The sequence below is a fragment of the Mixophyes fleayi genome, chromosome 2, assembly GCF_038048845.1.
Source record: "Mixophyes fleayi isolate aMixFle1 chromosome 2, aMixFle1.hap1, whole genome shotgun sequence".
Taxonomy (NCBI): Eukaryota; Metazoa; Chordata; class Amphibia; order Anura; family Limnodynastidae; genus Mixophyes; species Mixophyes fleayi.
Genome location: NC_134403.1, coordinates 333031625 through 333051322, shown reverse-complemented (window position 1 = coordinate 333051322; position 19698 = coordinate 333031625). Strand labels below are relative to the sequence as shown.

General features: G+C 40.6%; 1 protein-coding gene across 8 annotated transcripts in view; it reads left to right on the top strand.

Moving 5' to 3' along the window:
- NCOR1 (nuclear receptor corepressor 1) overlaps nucleotides 1-19698 on the top strand; it is a 104043-nt gene that overhangs the window by 40192 nt on the left and 44153 nt on the right. For all 8 annotated transcript variants that reach the window (XM_075196931.1, XM_075196932.1, XM_075196930.1 and 5 more), the window contains exons 10-16: nucleotides 392-564; nucleotides 974-1064; nucleotides 2125-2303; nucleotides 5398-5452; nucleotides 6555-6656; nucleotides 11064-11197; nucleotides 12303-12541. In XM_075196931.1, the coding sequence (XP_075053032.1) occupies nucleotides 392-564; nucleotides 974-1064; nucleotides 2125-2303; nucleotides 5398-5452; nucleotides 6555-6656; nucleotides 11064-11197; nucleotides 12303-12541 (973 nt within the window). The remainder of the gene's footprint in view (nucleotides 1-391; nucleotides 565-973; nucleotides 1065-2124; nucleotides 2304-5397; nucleotides 5453-6554; nucleotides 6657-11063; nucleotides 11198-12302; nucleotides 12542-19698) is intronic.

The window sequence follows — 19698 nt, the reverse complement described above, 5'->3', positions numbered from 1 at the left end:
TCTGTCTGCGCTACAGCTGGTACACTATGCGAACTAGGTCTTGTGTTTTCGTGCTTCGAGAGCGCCATGTTTTACGGCCATTTTTTTTTATACTGTTTTTGTAATAGTCTATATTCTCTGTATGTTACGGCCAATCCTGCCCATTGTCCATTAAACACATATAATTTGTATTCTTGCATGTTTCAGTTTAATTGCTAAATTTATCTGTTTTTTATTGTGATTACGACTATTTTTTTTATTCCGTTTTTCATTCCTGTTTCTAATCCACGATTGCCAAATAAAAATACAAAGTTAAAAATAAAAAAGCCATGTTTTGCTGATGGATTCCATTTGAATGAAGGCAGGTCATGCTTGTCAGAGTACATTAGGCAATCGCTCTTCTGTTTTCAAGGAACAGAACATTTGTCAGCGTTATGATCAGCTGATGGAAGCCTGGGAGAAAAAAGTGGACAGAATAGAAAATAACCCACGGAGGAAAGCTAAGGAGAGCAAAACCCGAGAGTACTACGAGAAGCAATTCCCCGAAATTCGGAAGCAGCGTGAACAGCAGGAGAGATTTCAGAGGTAAGTTCACTCCCAGCTACCTGGCTCCACCATGCTGGCCGATGTCCATTCTCCATCCTGGTCCATATCGTGCTTTCTTCCCTTAAAACAGTCCTACTTATTTGTTACCTTTAGAATAGTCTCCAGAGCTACTTTTCCTGGCTGTCAATGTGGTTACATCCGCTATTTGTTTATGTTTGTCATTTCTGCTGCTTTTGTAGTCCATTGAGCAGAATATGATTTCAGTTTTGCCTGTCATAGATCTGTGATCAGTCCTTGGCAGCGGTGTATTGTAGCAGCATAGGTTTAAACATTATTTACACAGATTTGAATTCCTGTTGTTGCGTTCAGTAATGTGTGATAGTGTTGGCTCTAATGTGCGTTTTATCCAACACAGAGGTTATAAATATGTCTGATTGGTATGTTTCAGAGTTGGCCAGAGGGGAGGAGGACTATCTGCAACCATCGCCAGGAGCGAGCATGAGATCTCTGAAATCATCGATGGTCTGTCTGAGCAGGAGGTGAGCTCATTCTAGTGTCTGTTTCAGGTTTAATTATGTGATAACCAGTAGCACTGCGGACATGCATGAGGATCCTGATGCCAGCACACCCCAGCTGTTCACCATGTGCTCATATGCCAATGCCGATTGTCCACCGGCATGAGGATCAATAATCCCAATGCCTTGCTACTGATGGTGAGCGTTCTTTAGAGCAGAGTCACGATGATACAGCTCATAAAGCTAACAGAGTTTGCTTTGACATCACTGTGCCAGTGTATGAATCATCCAATCAGCACAGTTCTTGCACCTTGCTGTTAGTCACTGTTTTTTAGAGAAGCCCCTCCCTCCTAACATGGCAGCCTGCTGCATAGGAGTGAGAGAGTGCATGGTGGTCAGATTTATGTAAAAACACTCCAGTTATTATTTAACTCAGTAATATACAGCCTGTGCTACATATGAATATAAAATACTGGCTTTACTTGCTCTTTTTAAGTTATTACCAGGTGGTTTGAATAGGATAAGTTAGCATGAGTGAATTTCTTGCAGTTAAGAATATGAGTTTGCTCCTGGTACATAGATAGCCACTTACTTTCCAAGTGAAGAGATCCCAGGTTGCGATGACTAGTAGTTAAGATAAACCATTCTGGACTTTGATACATCATACAACTGTTGGTACACATCGTAAAGTTTGGCAGAATTTGTGTCCGTGTTATTTTTGGCTGCCTGATGGGTAACATTTTGCCTTTGTACTTTACTTTCTGTCACCTCTAGAAGTGATTTTAGTGCATTATTGAGCAGAGGTATACTATTCCTTAGTGACCTGCAGTTTAACCTTTTAGACTGATGCATCCAGCTGGAGAGCCATAACTGAAAGCTGGCGGCCTGTAATGAACACAGGAAACTTTCACTTTTCTGGTTTAATCACATGTAAAAGAAATTGTACTATTGGGAAAAGAATTTGCAGATTTACCTATGTGAAGGCTGATCTATGACGAATTGCTTATGTTCCCTAGGGTACAATGGAAATTTGTGCCACATTTTGTTTTTGTTTTCTTACATTTTACAATGTTTCCTTTTGCAGAATAATGAGAAACAAATGCGCCAGCTCTCTGTTATTCCACCTATGATGTTTGATGCTGAGCAACGCCGGGTGAAGTTCATCAATATGAATGGCCTGATGGAAGATCCAATGAAAGTCTACAAGGATCGCCAATTCATGAACGTCTGGACCGACCACGAGAAGGAAATATTTAAAGAAAAGTAACTTTATTTTACATGTAGTTTTTGTAGCCAAGATCCTTGTGGGATTGTGGGAATCTCAGATCAGAACAAGACAGATTTCTCCCTGGAAATGTCCCTATTTTTCAGTATTGTCCAACTACATAATAAGTTCTCACCCTGTTCTGCCTGTTATGTTAGATCTTACCGTATGTTCTCATTCTCTAGACTTTAGAATTTACCATGTATTGCAAAGGTGGATTTAATGCAATAAAGAACACTTTAATATTCTTTAATCATGACCTGATGGGGATTGTAGTAGTCCGAGATCAGCAGAGACTGCGTCACACATAACCCTCATACATGTCCCTGGAATATATTGTAAAATGTTGACAAATACAGTTCTTAAAAGTTTGCTCATTTAGTGTGGAAACTTCAATGCACTTTTATATTTCGGCACACTATATTGTTCTACAGCTGTGATGGGGAATCTGATACACTTCGGGGCTATGTATTGCGGCCCCCAAGTGTATCAGGAGGCCCCACATTACTCATTACTATTATTATTATTATTATTATTATTATCATTGTTTATTTGTAAGGCGCCACAAGGTTTCCGCAGCACAGTACAGAACAATAAACACAAAGTAGTGTTACAGTAGAGACGGAGCGGAAGAACAGGTATGGAGACAGGAGGGAAGAGGGGACCTGCTCATACGAGCTTACATCCTAAGGGAGGGTAAACAATCAGGCACAAAAGGGGAGATAAAAAAGGGGCCAGGGGAGAATGAGCGGAGGAGATGAGGGGTTTAAGTGGATGGTTGGTAGGCCTTAAGGAACAGGTGAGTTTTAAGTGCCTGTTTGAAGGAGCACAGATTGGGAGAGAGACGGATGGAGCGAGGGAGGTCGTTCCAGTGAAGGGGGGCAGCACGGGAGAAGTCTTGGATTCTAGAGTGGGAAGAGGTGATCAGAGTGAAGTAGAGGAGGCGATCATTGGCCGAGCGCAGGGAGCTGGCAGGAGTTTGAATGGGGAGGAGGTTAGAGATATAAGGGACAGTAGACTGGGAGAGAGCCTTGTAAGTGGTGGTAAGGAGTTTGAAAAGGATTCTGTAGGGGAAGGGGAGCCAGTGTATGGCAAGGCAGAGAGGGGAGGCAGAGCGGCGTGAGAGGAAGATGAGTCTTGCAGCCGCATTGAGTATAGAGCAGAGGGGGGCGAGGTGGGAGTGGTGGAAGCCAGTGAGGAGGAGGTTGCAGTAATCGAGGCGGGAGATGATGAGAGCATGGATGATAGTTTTGGTGGCATCTTGAGAGAGGAAGGGATGGATACAGGCAATGTTACGGAGTAGGAAGCGACAGTCTTGGGCGAGGGATTGAATGTTGGGGGCAAAAGAGAGAGAGGAGTCAACAGTGACAACCAGGCAGCGAAGTTGGGTGACAGAGGAGATGGTGGAGTTGTTAACAACGATGGAGAGGTCGTGGTGAGGTCTTAATCTCAGTTAAGAGATTAAACAATGCATTTAATCAAAGAAAGAGACACTGATCTGTAATAACCTTTCAGCAGGCTTTTTAAGCATGTGTTACCATCTATAACAAACTAATCTGACAATAGAGCAGGAAGTAGCTGGGGGCCACAGGTGAAGGTTCTCAGGGCCTCTTCTTGCCCATTACTGTGCTACACCGACCTCATTTTTGTAATCTTGGATTTTATAAAATGCGGACAGGTCTTTGTTGTCGGGGCATGTGCATTTTGTTTGTGTATTTTTTTTAATATATATATTGGGATGTAAATGACTGTATTAATATTACTCTTGGCTGTAATTCAGCAGCTATGAAGAAAGATGTTTGTCATTCACTGATTCATAGTTGGGGGTTTCTTTTATATAGTTTGTAAATTTTATATCTGAATCCCACATCTTGCAGACATTGTACAAAGAGCAAGTTGTAAATATCAACCAAGCGTTTACATAATAGGTTTTTTGGCAGCGTGTTAAGGCTCCCACTCTCTACATTTAGAGCTGATCTGCTTTGTGCCATTAATATAACCTGACTTGGTAGTTGTTGAGGCTGAAGTTAGCACAACGCTCAGTAAGCCTTTGCCCGGTATGGCAGAGTTGTACAGGCGATTTTCCTTTATTTTCCCCCATGTATGTCGGATAAACTAGAATGAACGGTCATACTGAGAAAAACGGACAGATACAGTTTTAACTACGTGGTGAAATGAATGTGATTTGAGATTTACTTACAGGGACTTACCTTCAGGTGCAATTATCCTATAACAATGTAGTAGCTTCTTTGGGAATGGCCTACGGGCAAGGGATGAGTGACATGAATGGGGGTTTGGTGAGGTCCAGAAAGGACCCATATATAATAAATGAAAAAGACGTGTCAGACACTCCCCAAGTTTGTTCATCGTCTGCACAGAAGGATCGTTCAACACAATTAAGCAAAGAACACTTTCTTTCTTCCTTTAACAAGAAGTGGATAACACTACAGGGTAACGGTGTTCTGTGTTCAAATGGATGTGTCAGCTGGGTTAGTGATGTTCTTGATGTAATGTAAGTGACACACAGAAGTGCTTGTAATAGGCATTAGTGGATTTAGTGCAATTAGTGTATGTATCGCATCTGACCAGTATAATAGACAATATGGACAGGTCTTTCCTCAGACAGTAAGTTCTAGTATCCTTGAATGAGGATATCTGCTGTTGGTGTCAGTGCTGAGTGCGCTTGGTCACATGATCAGCTCCTGTATGTCGGTCCGCCCTCGCTTCCAAATTACTTATTCTCCTCCTGATTTGTAACCAGCTATTTGTAACCACTTTTTGCCTAAGTGCTCAGTTAGCATGATTGCAAGGTCTCCCACAGAGGCACTTAATAAAAAACCCTGCTGCTTTAAAATGTCTGAAACCATTTCATGTTTAGAATTGCGATTTATTCTTTTTTGCTTCTTCTACCTCTTTATCTCATTCATGAATACATTTCAGATTAGTGGCAATCTGATGCCATTGTCTTTGTTCTTCTATCTTTTATGGTGAACTTGTTTGCCTTAACTTATCATAACCATGCAGAAACATGAACACAAGTCAATGTCCTAACACGTTTCCCCTCTCGTGTTTTTATGTTTTCTCTTTTTGTAGATTTGTTCAACATCCTAAAAATTTTGGACTGATTTCTTCTTGCCTAGAAAGAAAGGTAAGAATTGTTTTGATTGCTGATGGGAGGAGTTTTACATTTTATTGAGAACCTTTGGTTTGGAAAGTGTCCAGTGTAGCTAAGCACTCCTGCTGTGTATTATCCAGCGTGATGACACCTGCTGTAGTTCCAGACTGGTATTTCAGTGTCTTAGGCTGGGTACACACTACAGGGTTTTCAGCAGATTATGTGCCATTCACACGATAAACGACCATTCGGCCCGATGTTGCATTAGTGTGTACGCTCCAATGATGAATGATTATCCTTCCAAAGCACATTGTATCGTTTCATTTGATTTTAAACTGGAATAAAAATGTTGTTCAACGATGTTGTTCCAATTCTGCAATGTGTATGCACTCAGTATCGGCAGTGTCCATAGATCTCTATGGAGTGTGCAGAGTCAGGTTCATTTCAGCCGATCGATGAGGAGCACAGATCTGACGGTAAATTGTGTAATATGATGTAAGTGTGTACATATGAATCGGCATGCTGATTGGGACTTCTTCTTCTTTTTTTTTCTTTTTTTTTTATCTTTTGGTAAAATCGTTAACGGCATGGCATCGGGAGAAATTTTGTATAGTGTACCCAGCCTTAATCACTAGGAAAGAGAAAAAAGTCTTAATTGTTATTCTTAGTCAGGAAAGTGCAGTCTGCAAGTGGGAAATATCTGATCAGTGTGGTCCTACCTATAAATAATGAAAACTACAAGCCTATTATGAAGACCCACTGACCAGCATTGTAAATAGCCACAGATCCCAGTCATACTGTGCACAAGCTGCTCTGTGTTGTAATGCAGCCCACATGCCCAGTGTTAGTCTCCCACCTTTCTGGTGCTAGCTACCTGCCCGGTCATAGGTCAGCAACATTTTTCGGTTGCATCTCTTATTGAACTTCAGTGGTCAGAAAGTTGATATTTTTGTTGCCGAGAATCTTGACGATCCTTCAAAGTAACAGCGACGTTGCATCCCAGGCCCTGCAACTTATTGTGAGGGATCACATAAAATAAACAGGCGCTAAGCACTTTAGATAATGTGTAATTTATATGTATTTTAGATCTGTCATTTGCTGGTCAAAGTGGTAATGCTTTTTATGTTTTATTTAGAATGTTGCAGATTGTGTGTTATATTATTATTTAACTAAGAAAAATGAAAATTTTAAAGCTCTTGTAAGAAGAAATTATGGCAAACGGAGGGGACGAAATCAGGTAATTTTTTTATTTTTTTTAGTGATAAATTATTGTATTTTTTATTATATAGCGTGCTCCTTATTTTAGGATAATAGTTGCCTGCGATATCTTTCATTTAAATATGATTTCACAATGTTTGCTACCCGGTTTTCAAACTTGGCCTCACTATCAGCAAATACAATCATATTTTAAAATATCCACCAAAATCTTTAACTGTGAATAAGATAGGAGTACCTGCTTGTACTGTCGCCTGGATAAACGCCTGTGCCATGTGTGGACCTGTCCTTGGATAATGAGTGTACAGCAAGTGTTTGCTGTGCTCTGTCCACTATTATAGATGGCTGATTATTGGTACTTGCTTTGGCTACATCTAAAATTTATCTCACCTTTGTTTAAGTACAATGGGTAGAATTGGGTAGAATTAACAAAAGTGACCTTAATATCGTTTTTAAAAATGGTCCACTTGAAATCAGATTCACACACAAATTAAATATTTGTGCGTCCAAAAACATTCTATTAGATTGTAAAAAAGATTAAAAAGTGTGTGTATCTATGTATGTATGTGTGTATATATATATATATATATATATATATATATATATATATATATATATATATATATATTCATATTCTCCATATCTCCTTAACAAATTTTGCTTAATGCACAACCACCACTTTCTTTCAATGAGGTGTATTTTTTTGTTTGTTTTGTGTGTTTACAATATTGCATTGTCTGATTTACTATGTGGTTGTGTTGGTGAGTAATCTTTTGATATTTCGGAAATTGTGATTTGTTGGCAGTGTTTTGTTGCTTACTGAGTTTGAACTGTACTTAAATGAGGTGCCTCCAATGCCGTCACTTAGAAGCTGTGTTTGCTGGGATTAAGAATGGTAGGGATTGAGTGGTGATCACAATTTAGTTGTACGAAGCCAATTAATTCTGACATTCAAGTGTAGCCTGACTGAGAAGGCTAGGACAAATCCTCTCACAGTGGCACTGATGCCGCGTAGTAATACGGGTGTCGTTTTATGCCTTCCCTGTGTTTAATTGGCTTTTCTGATATATTGATCAGCTTTGACTATTTCCTTTGTATTCGCTGTTTCAGCTGTCTGTTGTTGGGCTTGAGCCAGGAATTTCTTATTCGGGACAAAGAGGTAAAAGTGTAAAGCTGCATCTGGGGGTTGATTTAATTGCTAACTGGAGAAACCTATAGTAAGAAATCTTATGTGAAGGCAATGGACAGGCAATAGGGTTAGCAATAGAACTAATACATGGGTTGGTTTGGTTATGGAAAGAGAGCTCCCGAAAGAGGTTTGCAGTAAACTTCCACAGCCATGAAATGAAGGCTGGTTGCATGATCTCTACAAGGCTGTGTAAAGTCATCCTGTTTATTTTCTATAGCAGGTGCCTCAGCCCTATGATCTGACTAAAAAGAAACTTGTTCTGCTGCTGTTGCAGCCAATCAAGCTGAGCGCAGAGGGGATTACCTTGAGTAACCCTTGCCAGATTAGTAGCTTGCATGTGAGATGGTCAACTCTTCTGTAGGCAGCTTAAGTGGCAGGATGACACAATTTCCTGGAATAAACATGCTGCCGGGTCAGGCAACTTTTGTAGGGAGGATAGTGATGTCTCCGCCGTTGTGCCCCCTTATGGAAGTTATCTTTCTGCGAGTCAGCCAAGGCCAAATATCGTCCCACTGCAAAGGTGGCCGGGAAGATTGTGCTTGAACAGATGAATGTGCAGGTGCGTGCAGTCACAGGGGGGGTTCAGCTGTGTTTTTGCAGCCGAGCTTTGAATGAGAACATTGCTGTTTATGTTTGTAATCAGGCTCACACAGAAGCTAAGGATACAGTGTGTGCGTGTTGTGCCACAGTGTAATCGCCTAGATGCACCAGCTGTCAGATTGGTGTCTGTGGAAGCAGGTGATGCTGTATAATACACTTTGTAAGCCGCTTTAATACATTTCATATCTTGTAGCATCCAGGTCAGCGCTCAATATTATGTTTTGAGGATGCTAATAAAATGGAACTGAGCAATTTCTTTAGTAGTAGTATACTGCTGCCATCTGCTGGCAACTAGAAAAACTACAGAAGTGGAGCTCATATATGAAGCACAAAATGGTGTTTGCTGGCGCTGCGTGCGTGTTCACCAAAGCCCATGGTTTTCCGGAGCTATATGCCATTTGTGGTAGAGCAGATTGCACTGGATGATAGGAGAAGTTGGCACAGCGAGGGGCATTCCTTATTAAGTGTGGAGTGGTTCACCTAGTTAAGCGGACCTATAAAAAAATAAATATATATATTTTTCACAGCAAGATTATGATGAGATTAAGGGGAGGAGTCATTATAAATCCTCTAAAGGAGCATAAAGCTGGCAGAGATCAGGTCTTTCCCTACATTTTAGTGGCACATTTGCAGTTTGCCCAATGTATGGAAAAAAGCCTCAGACACAACAATGCTACGTGTAATAATGACAGTCCCAATAATCTCCTCCCTCACCTGATGGAACACTAAAATTAGACTTGCCCATATTTTAGGAGATATACTAAAAATATTAATGTAATAAAAGGGGGAGTCTAACGTGTTTTGAGGTTGCATTTTGACGGATCCTTTACACTTGGGCAGTGCAATTTTAGAGGTTATCCTCTTACCCGGAGACCTCAGTGTACTTTTGGTTTGTGGAGCGTTCTCCAGAGAGCACAGACTAGCCGTACACCTTGAAGTGCGTTGGGTGGTCTATGTTGGAGCATTCATCATCATCATCATCAACATGAGCATTGATGCAAAACTAATGCATTTTTGGGTGTGCATCCTATGCGCTTTGTAAATAAGGTCCATTTCATTGTTAAATAAGGAGTGCATCCAGCATGCCCAAAACAGCATGGCAGTCCTGTCATATAATTTATTCTATTAAAACTTGGCAGCTCTGCTTCAGGCACTGCCATCATTTCTGACCACGGGATTTAGCGGAAATCCGCCTTCTGTGTTTATCAAATAAGTTGTTTGGAATAGTATTTGTGTAATGTTTAGGGTAATCCTCAGTGGACCAAAGTAAATCAATGCCAAATAAATGTATTCATAGGCTTCCGGCTGCATAATTGAGACATGTTTTAATTTAATCGGACACCTATTAGTTGTTTGACCCATCTTAATAAGGATTATACAAGCTGAACAAGTGGCATTCTGGGAGGGCTACATGTTCTATTACACTGGTGCCTCATTCCTGTGCTGTCCCCCACTGGTCACACACTGCTACATGTTCTATTACACTGGTGCCTCATTCCTGTGCTGTCCCCCAGTGGTCACACACTGCTACATGTGATATTACACTTGTGCCTCATTCCTGTGCTGTCCTCCACTGGTCACACACTGCTACATGTGATATTACACTTGTGCCTCATTCCTGTGTTGTCCTCCAGTGGTCACACACTGCTACATGTGATATTACACTTGTGCCTCATTCCTGTGTTGTCCTCCAGTGGTCACACACTGTTACATGTAATATTACACTTGTGCCTCATTCCTGTGTTGTCCTCCAGTGGTCACACATTGCTACATGTGATATTACACTTGTGCCTCATTCCTGTGTTGTCCTCCAGTGGTCACACATTGCTACATGTGATATTACACTTGTGCCTCATTCCTGTGTTGTCCTCCAGTGGTCACACACTGTTACATGTGATATTACACTTGTGCCTCATTCCTGTGTTGTCCTCCAGTGGTCACACATTGCTACATGTGATATTACACTTGTGCCTCATTCCTGTGCTGTCCTCCAGTGGTCACACACTGCTACATGTGATATTACACTTGTGCCTCATTCCTGTGTTGTCCTCCACTGGTCACACACTGCTACATGTGATATTACACTGGTGCCTCATTCCTGTGTTGTCCTCCAGTGGTCACACACTGCTACATGTGATATTACACTGGTGCCTCATTCCTGTGTTGTCCTCCAGTGGTCACACACTGCTACATGTGATATTACACTTGTGCCTCATTCCTGTGTTGTCCTCCAGTGGTCACACATTGCTACATGTGATATTACACTTGTGCCTCATTCCTGTGTTGTCCTCCAGTGGTCACACACTGCTACATGTGATATTACACTTGTGCCTCATTCCTGTGCTGTCCTCCACTGGTCACACACTGCTACATGTGATATTACACTTGTGCCTCATTCCTGTGTTGTCCTCCAGTGGTCACACATTGCTACATGTGATATTACACTTGTGCCTCATTCCTGTGTTGTCCTCCAGTGGTCACACACTGTTACATGTGATATTACACTTGTGCCTCATTCCTGTGTTGTCCTCCAGTGGTCACACATTGCTACATGTGATATTACACTTGTGCCTCATTCCTGTGTTGTCCTCCAGTGGTCACACACTGCTACATGTGATATTTCTCCTTCTTGCTGTAAAGCAACAGATTACACGCCCTTCCCAAGAAGAAAAGGAGCTTGAAAAAGTAGAGGAGGAGAAAATAGCAGAAAAAAATGAGAAAAAGGAAGAGGAGCGAAGGGATGAGGAGGAAAAAGAGGAGAAGGAGGAATTTAGGTAAGCAGTCTGTTCATTTACATGCAGATATAATTTATATGCATATAATTTATTCTATTAAAACTTGGCAGCTCTGTGTATTTCATGTAGGATGTAGTTTGCTGTAGCCTTGCGCCTATATTTATTGTAGCAACATTGTTTGCACATGTTTTGGATAAATGTTTTCTTACTGCATACACACTTCTGCATGACAGGTAGTCCTAAATACTTGACACACTTGAGTGTTATTTAGAGTTGTTAGATTAAAATATGTCTCCCCTCCAATTTTGTGATCTAGTCAATGCAGCTTAAGAGGTTAAACACTTCTAAGTAAAAATCCTGTCACCTCTCCTATATCCAATTTGTGGATGTTTGACAGCCAGATCACTGCACAGGGAACGTGCTTTACATAATTACTAATTGTTTTATTAGTTGGTAGCACCCGATCAGTGCAAAAAAAAAAATCACAATCGTTCCCCCTAAAAAACAAGGCGAGCTATGTACTTGGTCCAAAATGTAAATTTTGAGTGGAGATCACAAAGATGAGCAGAAATACTTTTTACGTAAGTTACCATACCCTGATATGGCAGGTCCTCCTGGGTTCTTCAGTAGTCTAGTACAGCAAGCTCTCTCCTAATTCAAATGGACAGCTGTGTGATCAGTTCCCCTCATCCATGGACCTCACATTCATGTTACTGTGACTGGGAAGTTAGAAAATAGGCCCGCCGGATTGGGACAATTCTGAATGAATGTAATTAAAATGACGTAGCTTTCATCTTGGTAAACTGCAAAACTAAATTTTTATAGTTATGTTGGAGCTTTTTGCGGCCGTAAATAGACCACAAAAAAAGAAATCATTATAGTTCTTCTCCAGGTTTAATCATCAGTAGCTGTATAAAGACTGTTTCTAGTATTTAAAAGTGGCGTCTCCATCGCTAACGCATGTTTTATTGAGTCTCGCCCTCTAGATAAAGTACTCATTGTGTTACGGATTTGTTGTACATTTCACTTGCATTGAGTTCAGGAAAATGTTCTCAAGTGCTGTTTTTTTGTTTTCCTTTCTTCACACTTGAGACACTGAGAGTAGTAGTGGTTTGATTTGGCCTGTGCCTCTTTTTATAATTAGGGAGAACACCAAAGAGAAAATGGAAACTGTAGTAGAAGACATGGAAGAAAGGGAACAATCCACTCCGAAGGGACGTAAAACTGCAAACAGCCAAGGTCGGCGGAAAGGCCGAATTACTAGGTCTATGGCTGTTGAGGCTGCCGCTGCAGTTGTTCCTGCTACTCCTCCTGCTCCACCAGTGTCTGTGTCTGCTCCACCAGAGGAATCATCACTGCCGCCAGCGTCTTCACAGGAGCAAAGTGAGTAACTGTATGATCAGATGTTCCTACGTTGCGTTTTCCAGCGCTCAGAGATGGTTAGCGTAACATAAACACTTTCTGTTATAAAGATATACATGTGGTAGCAAATAATTTATTTTTATGTCACTAAATGCAAAAATGTTCTAAACAAGGACAAAGAGCTATATATCTACTTGAGACACAGACCCATGTAATCTAGCCAAGGTGTCTGCAATGCTCATTGCAGCGCTGAAAACTGTGCTACCCACAAATGCGGCACATTGCTGGCGCTATCTGCATTTAAGCCAGATATTGTTACTTGTTGGGTAGTGCCCGAAAATGATCCAATCGAAATCTGTTGCATCAGTATCGGGCATGTCTGTAAATTTGGTCAGCAAGTTCTGCTGTTGTCCTGTAAGTACAGTCATCTCCTGACCAAATAACAGAACGTCGTGCAATCTGCCTACTTGCACCGAGCATCCAGTTCTGTCTAACTTAGTCACCCATCTGAGTGACCAAACCGATAAGTGAACGTGTCAATAGGCCCTTGTGTGGTCAGCCTAGCCTCATAAACACTGACATTAATTTCATGCATTTTACTAATGTTCTTGAGACTAGTGCAATGCATGTAAACTGGTCTAAAAATAACCATACCCTTTACTGTATTTACTAGCGTGCAGGTGTGGTGTTTTTTTCCATCGGGGCCTGATCATCCAATAGGCTGATTAGGCTGCAGCCTAGGGCGTACGGCTTTTGGAGGGAGCAAATTTTTGGAAGTGGGAAATTGTAACGGAGAGGTAAAAGTTGAAATTAATTTTAAAATATAGGAGAATATTTATTGACATGGTAAAGGCTGAAGATAATGAGTCACCCTTAGGCTGGAGCTTGAGGATAAGCGCGTAGGAGAGACAAGCATGGCAGCAGGAGCATGCGTGATAGCCACATTCACATCTTGACCATTAGTAGCGCTTGTTTATGTCTCCATTCTCCGTTTAATGAAAACAAAATGAGTGACAGATTGCCCTCACAGATTTAAAAAGCCAAGTGCAGCATAGCTTTGAAAACAAGGGAACATAAACATTGGTGGAGGTTTGCGTGGGGGAAGCTTGATTTTAAATGAAGGGAGAGTTTGTTTTTATCTACAAGCATATTGGGCTAGGGTGAACCCTTAGGTGAGAACGCCAAGAGGCACCCGGCCTTACTGAGGCCCAAGGTCAATCAGTCTGGTTAAAAATAGTTTGGCCAAGTTTTCTTTTGATGCTTTACATTTCTATAACCACATTAAATATGGGATTTATTATTAATATGACTTTCTTCCCCAGCATTCTCCTTCTTGTTAAATTGTTTTAGCAGTGACTGTAGGACTAATGTCTGTGAAATAAGCACCATAAGTTGCAGTAATTATTTCGCTTTACTGAAAGTTTTGGGTAATTGGTTTCTGGATAATAGAAAATACTTTGCATGATTTTTTTTTAATAGCTTCGTTTAAGCTGCCACAGAGACAAATCTCCTCTCCTCTGGCTTTCCTGTTCAAGTGATGGTGTAGATTTTATCCTGACTCATTCATACAGAGCTGGTCTTTCTTGTGTTTCCGTATGTCTGAGATTGGCTTTCTTTTGTTGTTTAAATATTACTTTTCTCCCATTATAAGGTCACTACAGGAATATTTATACTGATATAAAGATATTTATAATTGTGCATCACAGATGAAGTGTTATTGACAATGGTGCTCATGGCTTTGGAGATTAGGAAAGTGTTTTATCTTGTACTGTACATTTTCTCTAATTCAGTCTCAAAACAACATTGCAAGAAAGCCTAATGTGTAATGGTGCTAATTAGACCAGTGGGTTAAACACGGGGGGCACTTACACCTATGGCATTAACACACTCATGATGTGCATCATCATTCCGATTTCACCATGTTTCAAGGCTCTTATGGTTTTTAAAGCTACACTTCCACATAAGAAAATATTTTTCTAAAGAGTCCCACTCCCTGCCTTTCCCAGGGATTAAGCCGTTTCTCTCTTAGCCCAAGATGATCGGGGGTGGGGGGGGGGGGGGGGGTCCTTCTGCTCTCAGAACTGAGAACCTCTGGATGGAGGAGGGGGCACTTTAGGAAAATATTTTAAATCAATGTTTGTGTTCATTTGCTCACATGAAGTTGTCCTGTGTAGATTTCCCACTAATGTCACATAACTGTAAACTGTGACTTTTAGGGATATAAAAGGATAGCCATTTATTTATCTTGTACTGTGTGAACACACAATGCCATGAAAGCTGTGCTGATGTTTATTAGTGTAAAGCTAGACCACGTCTTTGAATGCTGTCATGCGTGGCCTCTCCAACTTAAAAAAAAAAAATAGAGGTGTTTTTTTTTCTGTTCAATCCATTACATTCATGTCAGTTGTCAATATTATCAACATTTATGTTTTACGTTGCTGTAAAGATATGAATTCCACAGGTATGTTAAACTTGTGAGAGCCATAATGGCTAGCTCTTCACATCACAGCACAGGTTTTTTCAGTTGCAGAAGGCTCAGCGAACATTTTTACTCTGTTTTTTTAGGTAATGTAGCTGTATGCTTTGTTGTGTCATCATCGTAGTCTGTGATTGGAACATAATTCTGTATGAACTTTATATGCTGTAACTGCAGACTCTGTTAGTGTTTGCATAGTGTCGAGATCAGGAATGTTGTACTTATATACTGTATGTGTGTGTGACAGTGACTAGGAATCTGTATAGGTAGGGAATTGCAGACATTAATCACTGCATTTTTTTATTTTGTTTTGCTTGTTTTTATTTTAGCTCCATTGGCAATAGCTGAAATCATTTGTATTCTTTATAGCGGTCCTTGAACTGTAGTTTTATTCTCCACAGATGAAATATGGAATTAAACTCTTGTAGTTTGATTCTGCCAATTGCTTTCTGCGATTCAATTTGTGCAGACAGTGCTGTGTTACTGTAAGTGTGTCCATACGCCTTTCAGGGTACCAAGGGCGTCTAACATTTAGGAGGCCAGGAGGGAAATAAAAAGGGTAAACTACTCTTCACAGTACCTAGAACAACATAATTGTCTTACCTATTGGTTGTCAGATTCATTCCTTACCTATTCAATATAGAAGAAGTAAAGTTATTCAGCTCATGGGTAGCAAGGAAAGGAGAATGCAGAGAGCTACACTGACAAATCCTAGCATATAGTGGGGATGAAGGGTCGTCTGGTTTAGGATATTGTATCGCAAACTCTTGCAGTCCCCTCCTTTTGTAGAGCCTTTTGTTAGTGTGTTATAAAAGTGAATTGTATTTATCGAATCTTTATGGATTGTGATTTAAGGACCTGGCAGGATAGTCTAGATTACTTTATACTGCTCACTTTAATCCCACCCCCTGCCAAACAAACTCTTATTTTTTTTTTACTGATCTTCTGTGACTACTTCTCCCAGTAAACGTGTTTAAATAAGTTAATAACCAAAGATGTGTGACATGTATTTATCTATTGATCACTTCACACATCTTTCTTTTCCTACTCTTTACTATAATCAATAAACTATTATGTCTATGCCAAACTGTTACCTATTGATACATGTTTACAAGTTTTTTTGCACTGTGCCACCAGGAGCACGGTAGCACAGTGGTTAGCATTTCTTCGTCTCCGTGCTGGGGTCATAGTTTTGATTCCAACCAAGGCCGTAACTGTGGAGTTTATATGTTCTCGTTTCTGCCAAAAATGGACCCGTGTGTGCGTGTTGGGGAATTTAGACTGTAAGCTCCAATGGGGCAGGGACTGGTGTGAATGATTACATATTCTGTTTACAGCGCTGCATAATATGATTGGTACTATACAATTAAATATATATATATACATTTTTTCAGGCTCGGCTTAAAATGTGGTATTTAATAAAATAAAAAAATCAGGAAGCTTAAAATGTATTTGAATATCACTGTAAGAAGCGCACGATTATATATTATTGTATACATTTTATATTACTAACTGTCCAGAGTAAAATCCACAATTCTATGTTCAAATGGAATCATTGTAATATATGCCCAGTGTCCCATTCAAAGTGCATTTAGAAGTATTTTAATACAGAAATTGGCTCTGAATTTAGAATTTACAGCCACTTTCAGTCCCATCAAGCACACCCTAGATTGAACCCATGCTTAACCCAGGAATTATACCGCATACTCAGCTCGTCCTCTTAAATCATGTATGTTATGGCTTGTCAATTATTCCAAGACTTGAAAGCCAGAGCCAAAACTTAGCAGGCAGCAATTTACAATAGAGAAAATTCCTGCTTGTGAGGTGGCCCCCAGGGTTGGCCAGGCCACAGTATCGACGAGGACAGGATAGCGAGCTCTAACCTGCTGTGCTGCGGTGCTTAGTCTCACACTAGTGTGATTTAACAGCCAATCACAGTGCTGCTTATTCACCTGTGCTGCCACCTCTGTACTGAGAAGACAAGCTGTGCCATGCTTGCGGCTGGGACAGACTGATGTATGTAAACATGGAGGTGCACATTCTCTCTAGTGAGGTCCATGTGAAATAATGATATATAGTTCTTGTGAGGTAGGTAGTGTTGGCTGCACTTTATGGAGTTTAGAACACGAACAGCAACGTACTTCCACAACTTGGTGGTTACCTGGTAAGCACAAGCACCAGTTAGATGGCCCTGACTTAAATACGGATCTATATTTATTTGGCTCTCAATGTTGCTGAACATACATTCAGAAACCAGCATTGTTCCCTTGCAGCACATGTTTTTCATCTATCATCTGTTCCTATTAAAGCAGTGTACAGTTCTTTTGTGTACAGTAAATGTTGGGACATTTCTAAAATTTCAAGAGTGACCTACAATCGCTCTTGTGTTGTGTATGTCTATGTACCCCATTAGGACTATTGCATATCACACAGCAGTTAATGGTATACACAGTAGAAGCATTTCTAGCTATGTAAATGTGTTTTGTCCTTGGTCTCTGCTCGTCTGGTTTCAGATCTGTTTTACAGGGAATGTAGACCGATTCCTTTTCTTAATTGACTAACACTTGAATACATTAAATGCCGTTTTTCTCATCTTCCAGTGGCCAATATATTATCTATTAAAATAAATATTGCAAACTGAATACTGAACAACAATTGAAAGTGGCAACTGCGCCATAGGGGACCGTCTGTCTGTCTGTCTGTCTGTCTGTCTGTCTGTCTGTCTGTCTGTCTGTCTGTCTGTCTGTCTGTCTGTCTGTCTGTCTGTCTGTCTGTCCTTGTGATGTCAGAAGTTCTAAATTAAACCTCTTTTGAACCTGCAACACTAGCATATAAAGGAGTATACTTGATTTTGTTATATTCCCCGACATTGATTTTGTAATATGGGGTTGGGTATGAAAAGTCAACTGTTGATATTTGGGTGTACGCGTTTCCACTCTCATGATGTCTACACAGTTATAAGCTCAACAGTCATAGGGGCATATTCAGTTGCCTACGGATCGGCCGTGAAGGCACTCCGCGGCGATGTAGCATCTAAGATTTCCCGGGATATAAATCGTGGCTTCGATTACCAGCACTAGGCTGGTGGCACACTAGCAGGGAAACCAGCAGCGTGAGGCCCCCTGCCATAATACCAAACCAGGCTGCTCAGTACAGGGTTGGATTCCCTAGGGAGATCGGGACAACCAAAAAAAATTAAAAAGCACCTTTCCTCCCTTAGGTTTAACCAGCCTCGTTCTGATAGCACCAGGACTCTTCCCGCACCCTTGAGCTTGTGGGTGGGAGGTAACAATTATTGATAGGAAAAATCAATATGTCCCTGGGGCACTATAGGTCCCAGCATGCTGTGGCTGCATTAAGTGCTTGGGCATGCTGGCGCTTGTAGTACTACAAGCACTAGCATACTCATGGCTGCCAGGGCATGCTACACTACCCTCATTCAATAAAGAGGGTGAGTGTGGGTAGTCTATGGGTGTTTTTATTTCAATTAGAACACAGACACCAGTGTAAAAATACTTTTATTTTCCTTGGTGCTTTACAGGTCTACAGCAGCTTATGATGAAAATGTAGACATTATGACTGTCGACTTCTCAACTACATCCTATAATATGTGTATACACATGTACCATCGTAACTCTGGTTTACCAGTGTATGTGTATTGTGTTAATAAATATCTTAAATCTGCATTGCATGCTAGTGGAGTAAACCCCAAGCTGAATAACAGATATTTGTATACACTACTAAATATTACACCTGCCTGCTGTGTGTTGCCAGGTTAGGAGGGAGGTGTATTTCTACTGAAGCAGACACCGTGTGAGTGACACATTTGTAGACTTGCTATGTAGGAATGCATAGTGTGTTAGCTGATTCATACACATGTGCAGGGCCAGCGATTTCACAGAAACTCAAATACCTTTAGGATAATATATTTGACCTGTAGCCCTGTCAATGAGGGAACTGTCAGAACTGCAGTGGAATGTCAGAGCAACACTGAAAATGTTGTTGTTTTTTACATCCATGGCTCATATCTGAAAATTTACATTTTGGGGTTTAAGAAAAATAACTTCTTATCTGGATCTACCAGACATAGAACACAATTTCCATATTTTCTTTTTGGACAGCAAGATAACCTTTGATCTTGATTGCAAAATAAACTCTGATCTCATTGGTGCTTTGCATGTCACTGTTTTGTTATGTATGCTGTTCCTCCACCATCCAGCAGGGATAACAATCTTGAAGCTCAGAACAGTGTCTTTTATTTACAACAAGCATTAATGAGCAATTTGTAAATTAAGCAAACATACATTGATTACCATGCAGGAAGACTCTTTGTACTGGTAGCAGTACATAATACATCGGTCACTCTTCTCAAACCTTTGTATCCAGATTACGGGATTTGTCTTACCTGATGTGACTGGTTAAGGTTATTATGTTTGTGTTAACCTGTGACGCATTGCTTTGTAATACACCAGTGCCACCTCAGCCAGTCCTGTGCCAGTCTGCATGCTCTCAGCTTGCTCTACTGTATTTGCTGTCTGTATTCATGTTCATGTGTGTGTGTGTGTGTGGTTTTAATATATTTCGATTAAACAAAAACTTATTACAGGTCTTTTCTTTAATATATTACTGCTGTTTTACAAAATGGGCAACAAAAAAATGCTATGATCATGAATTTGGGGGCACACATGAAGTCATATGTTAG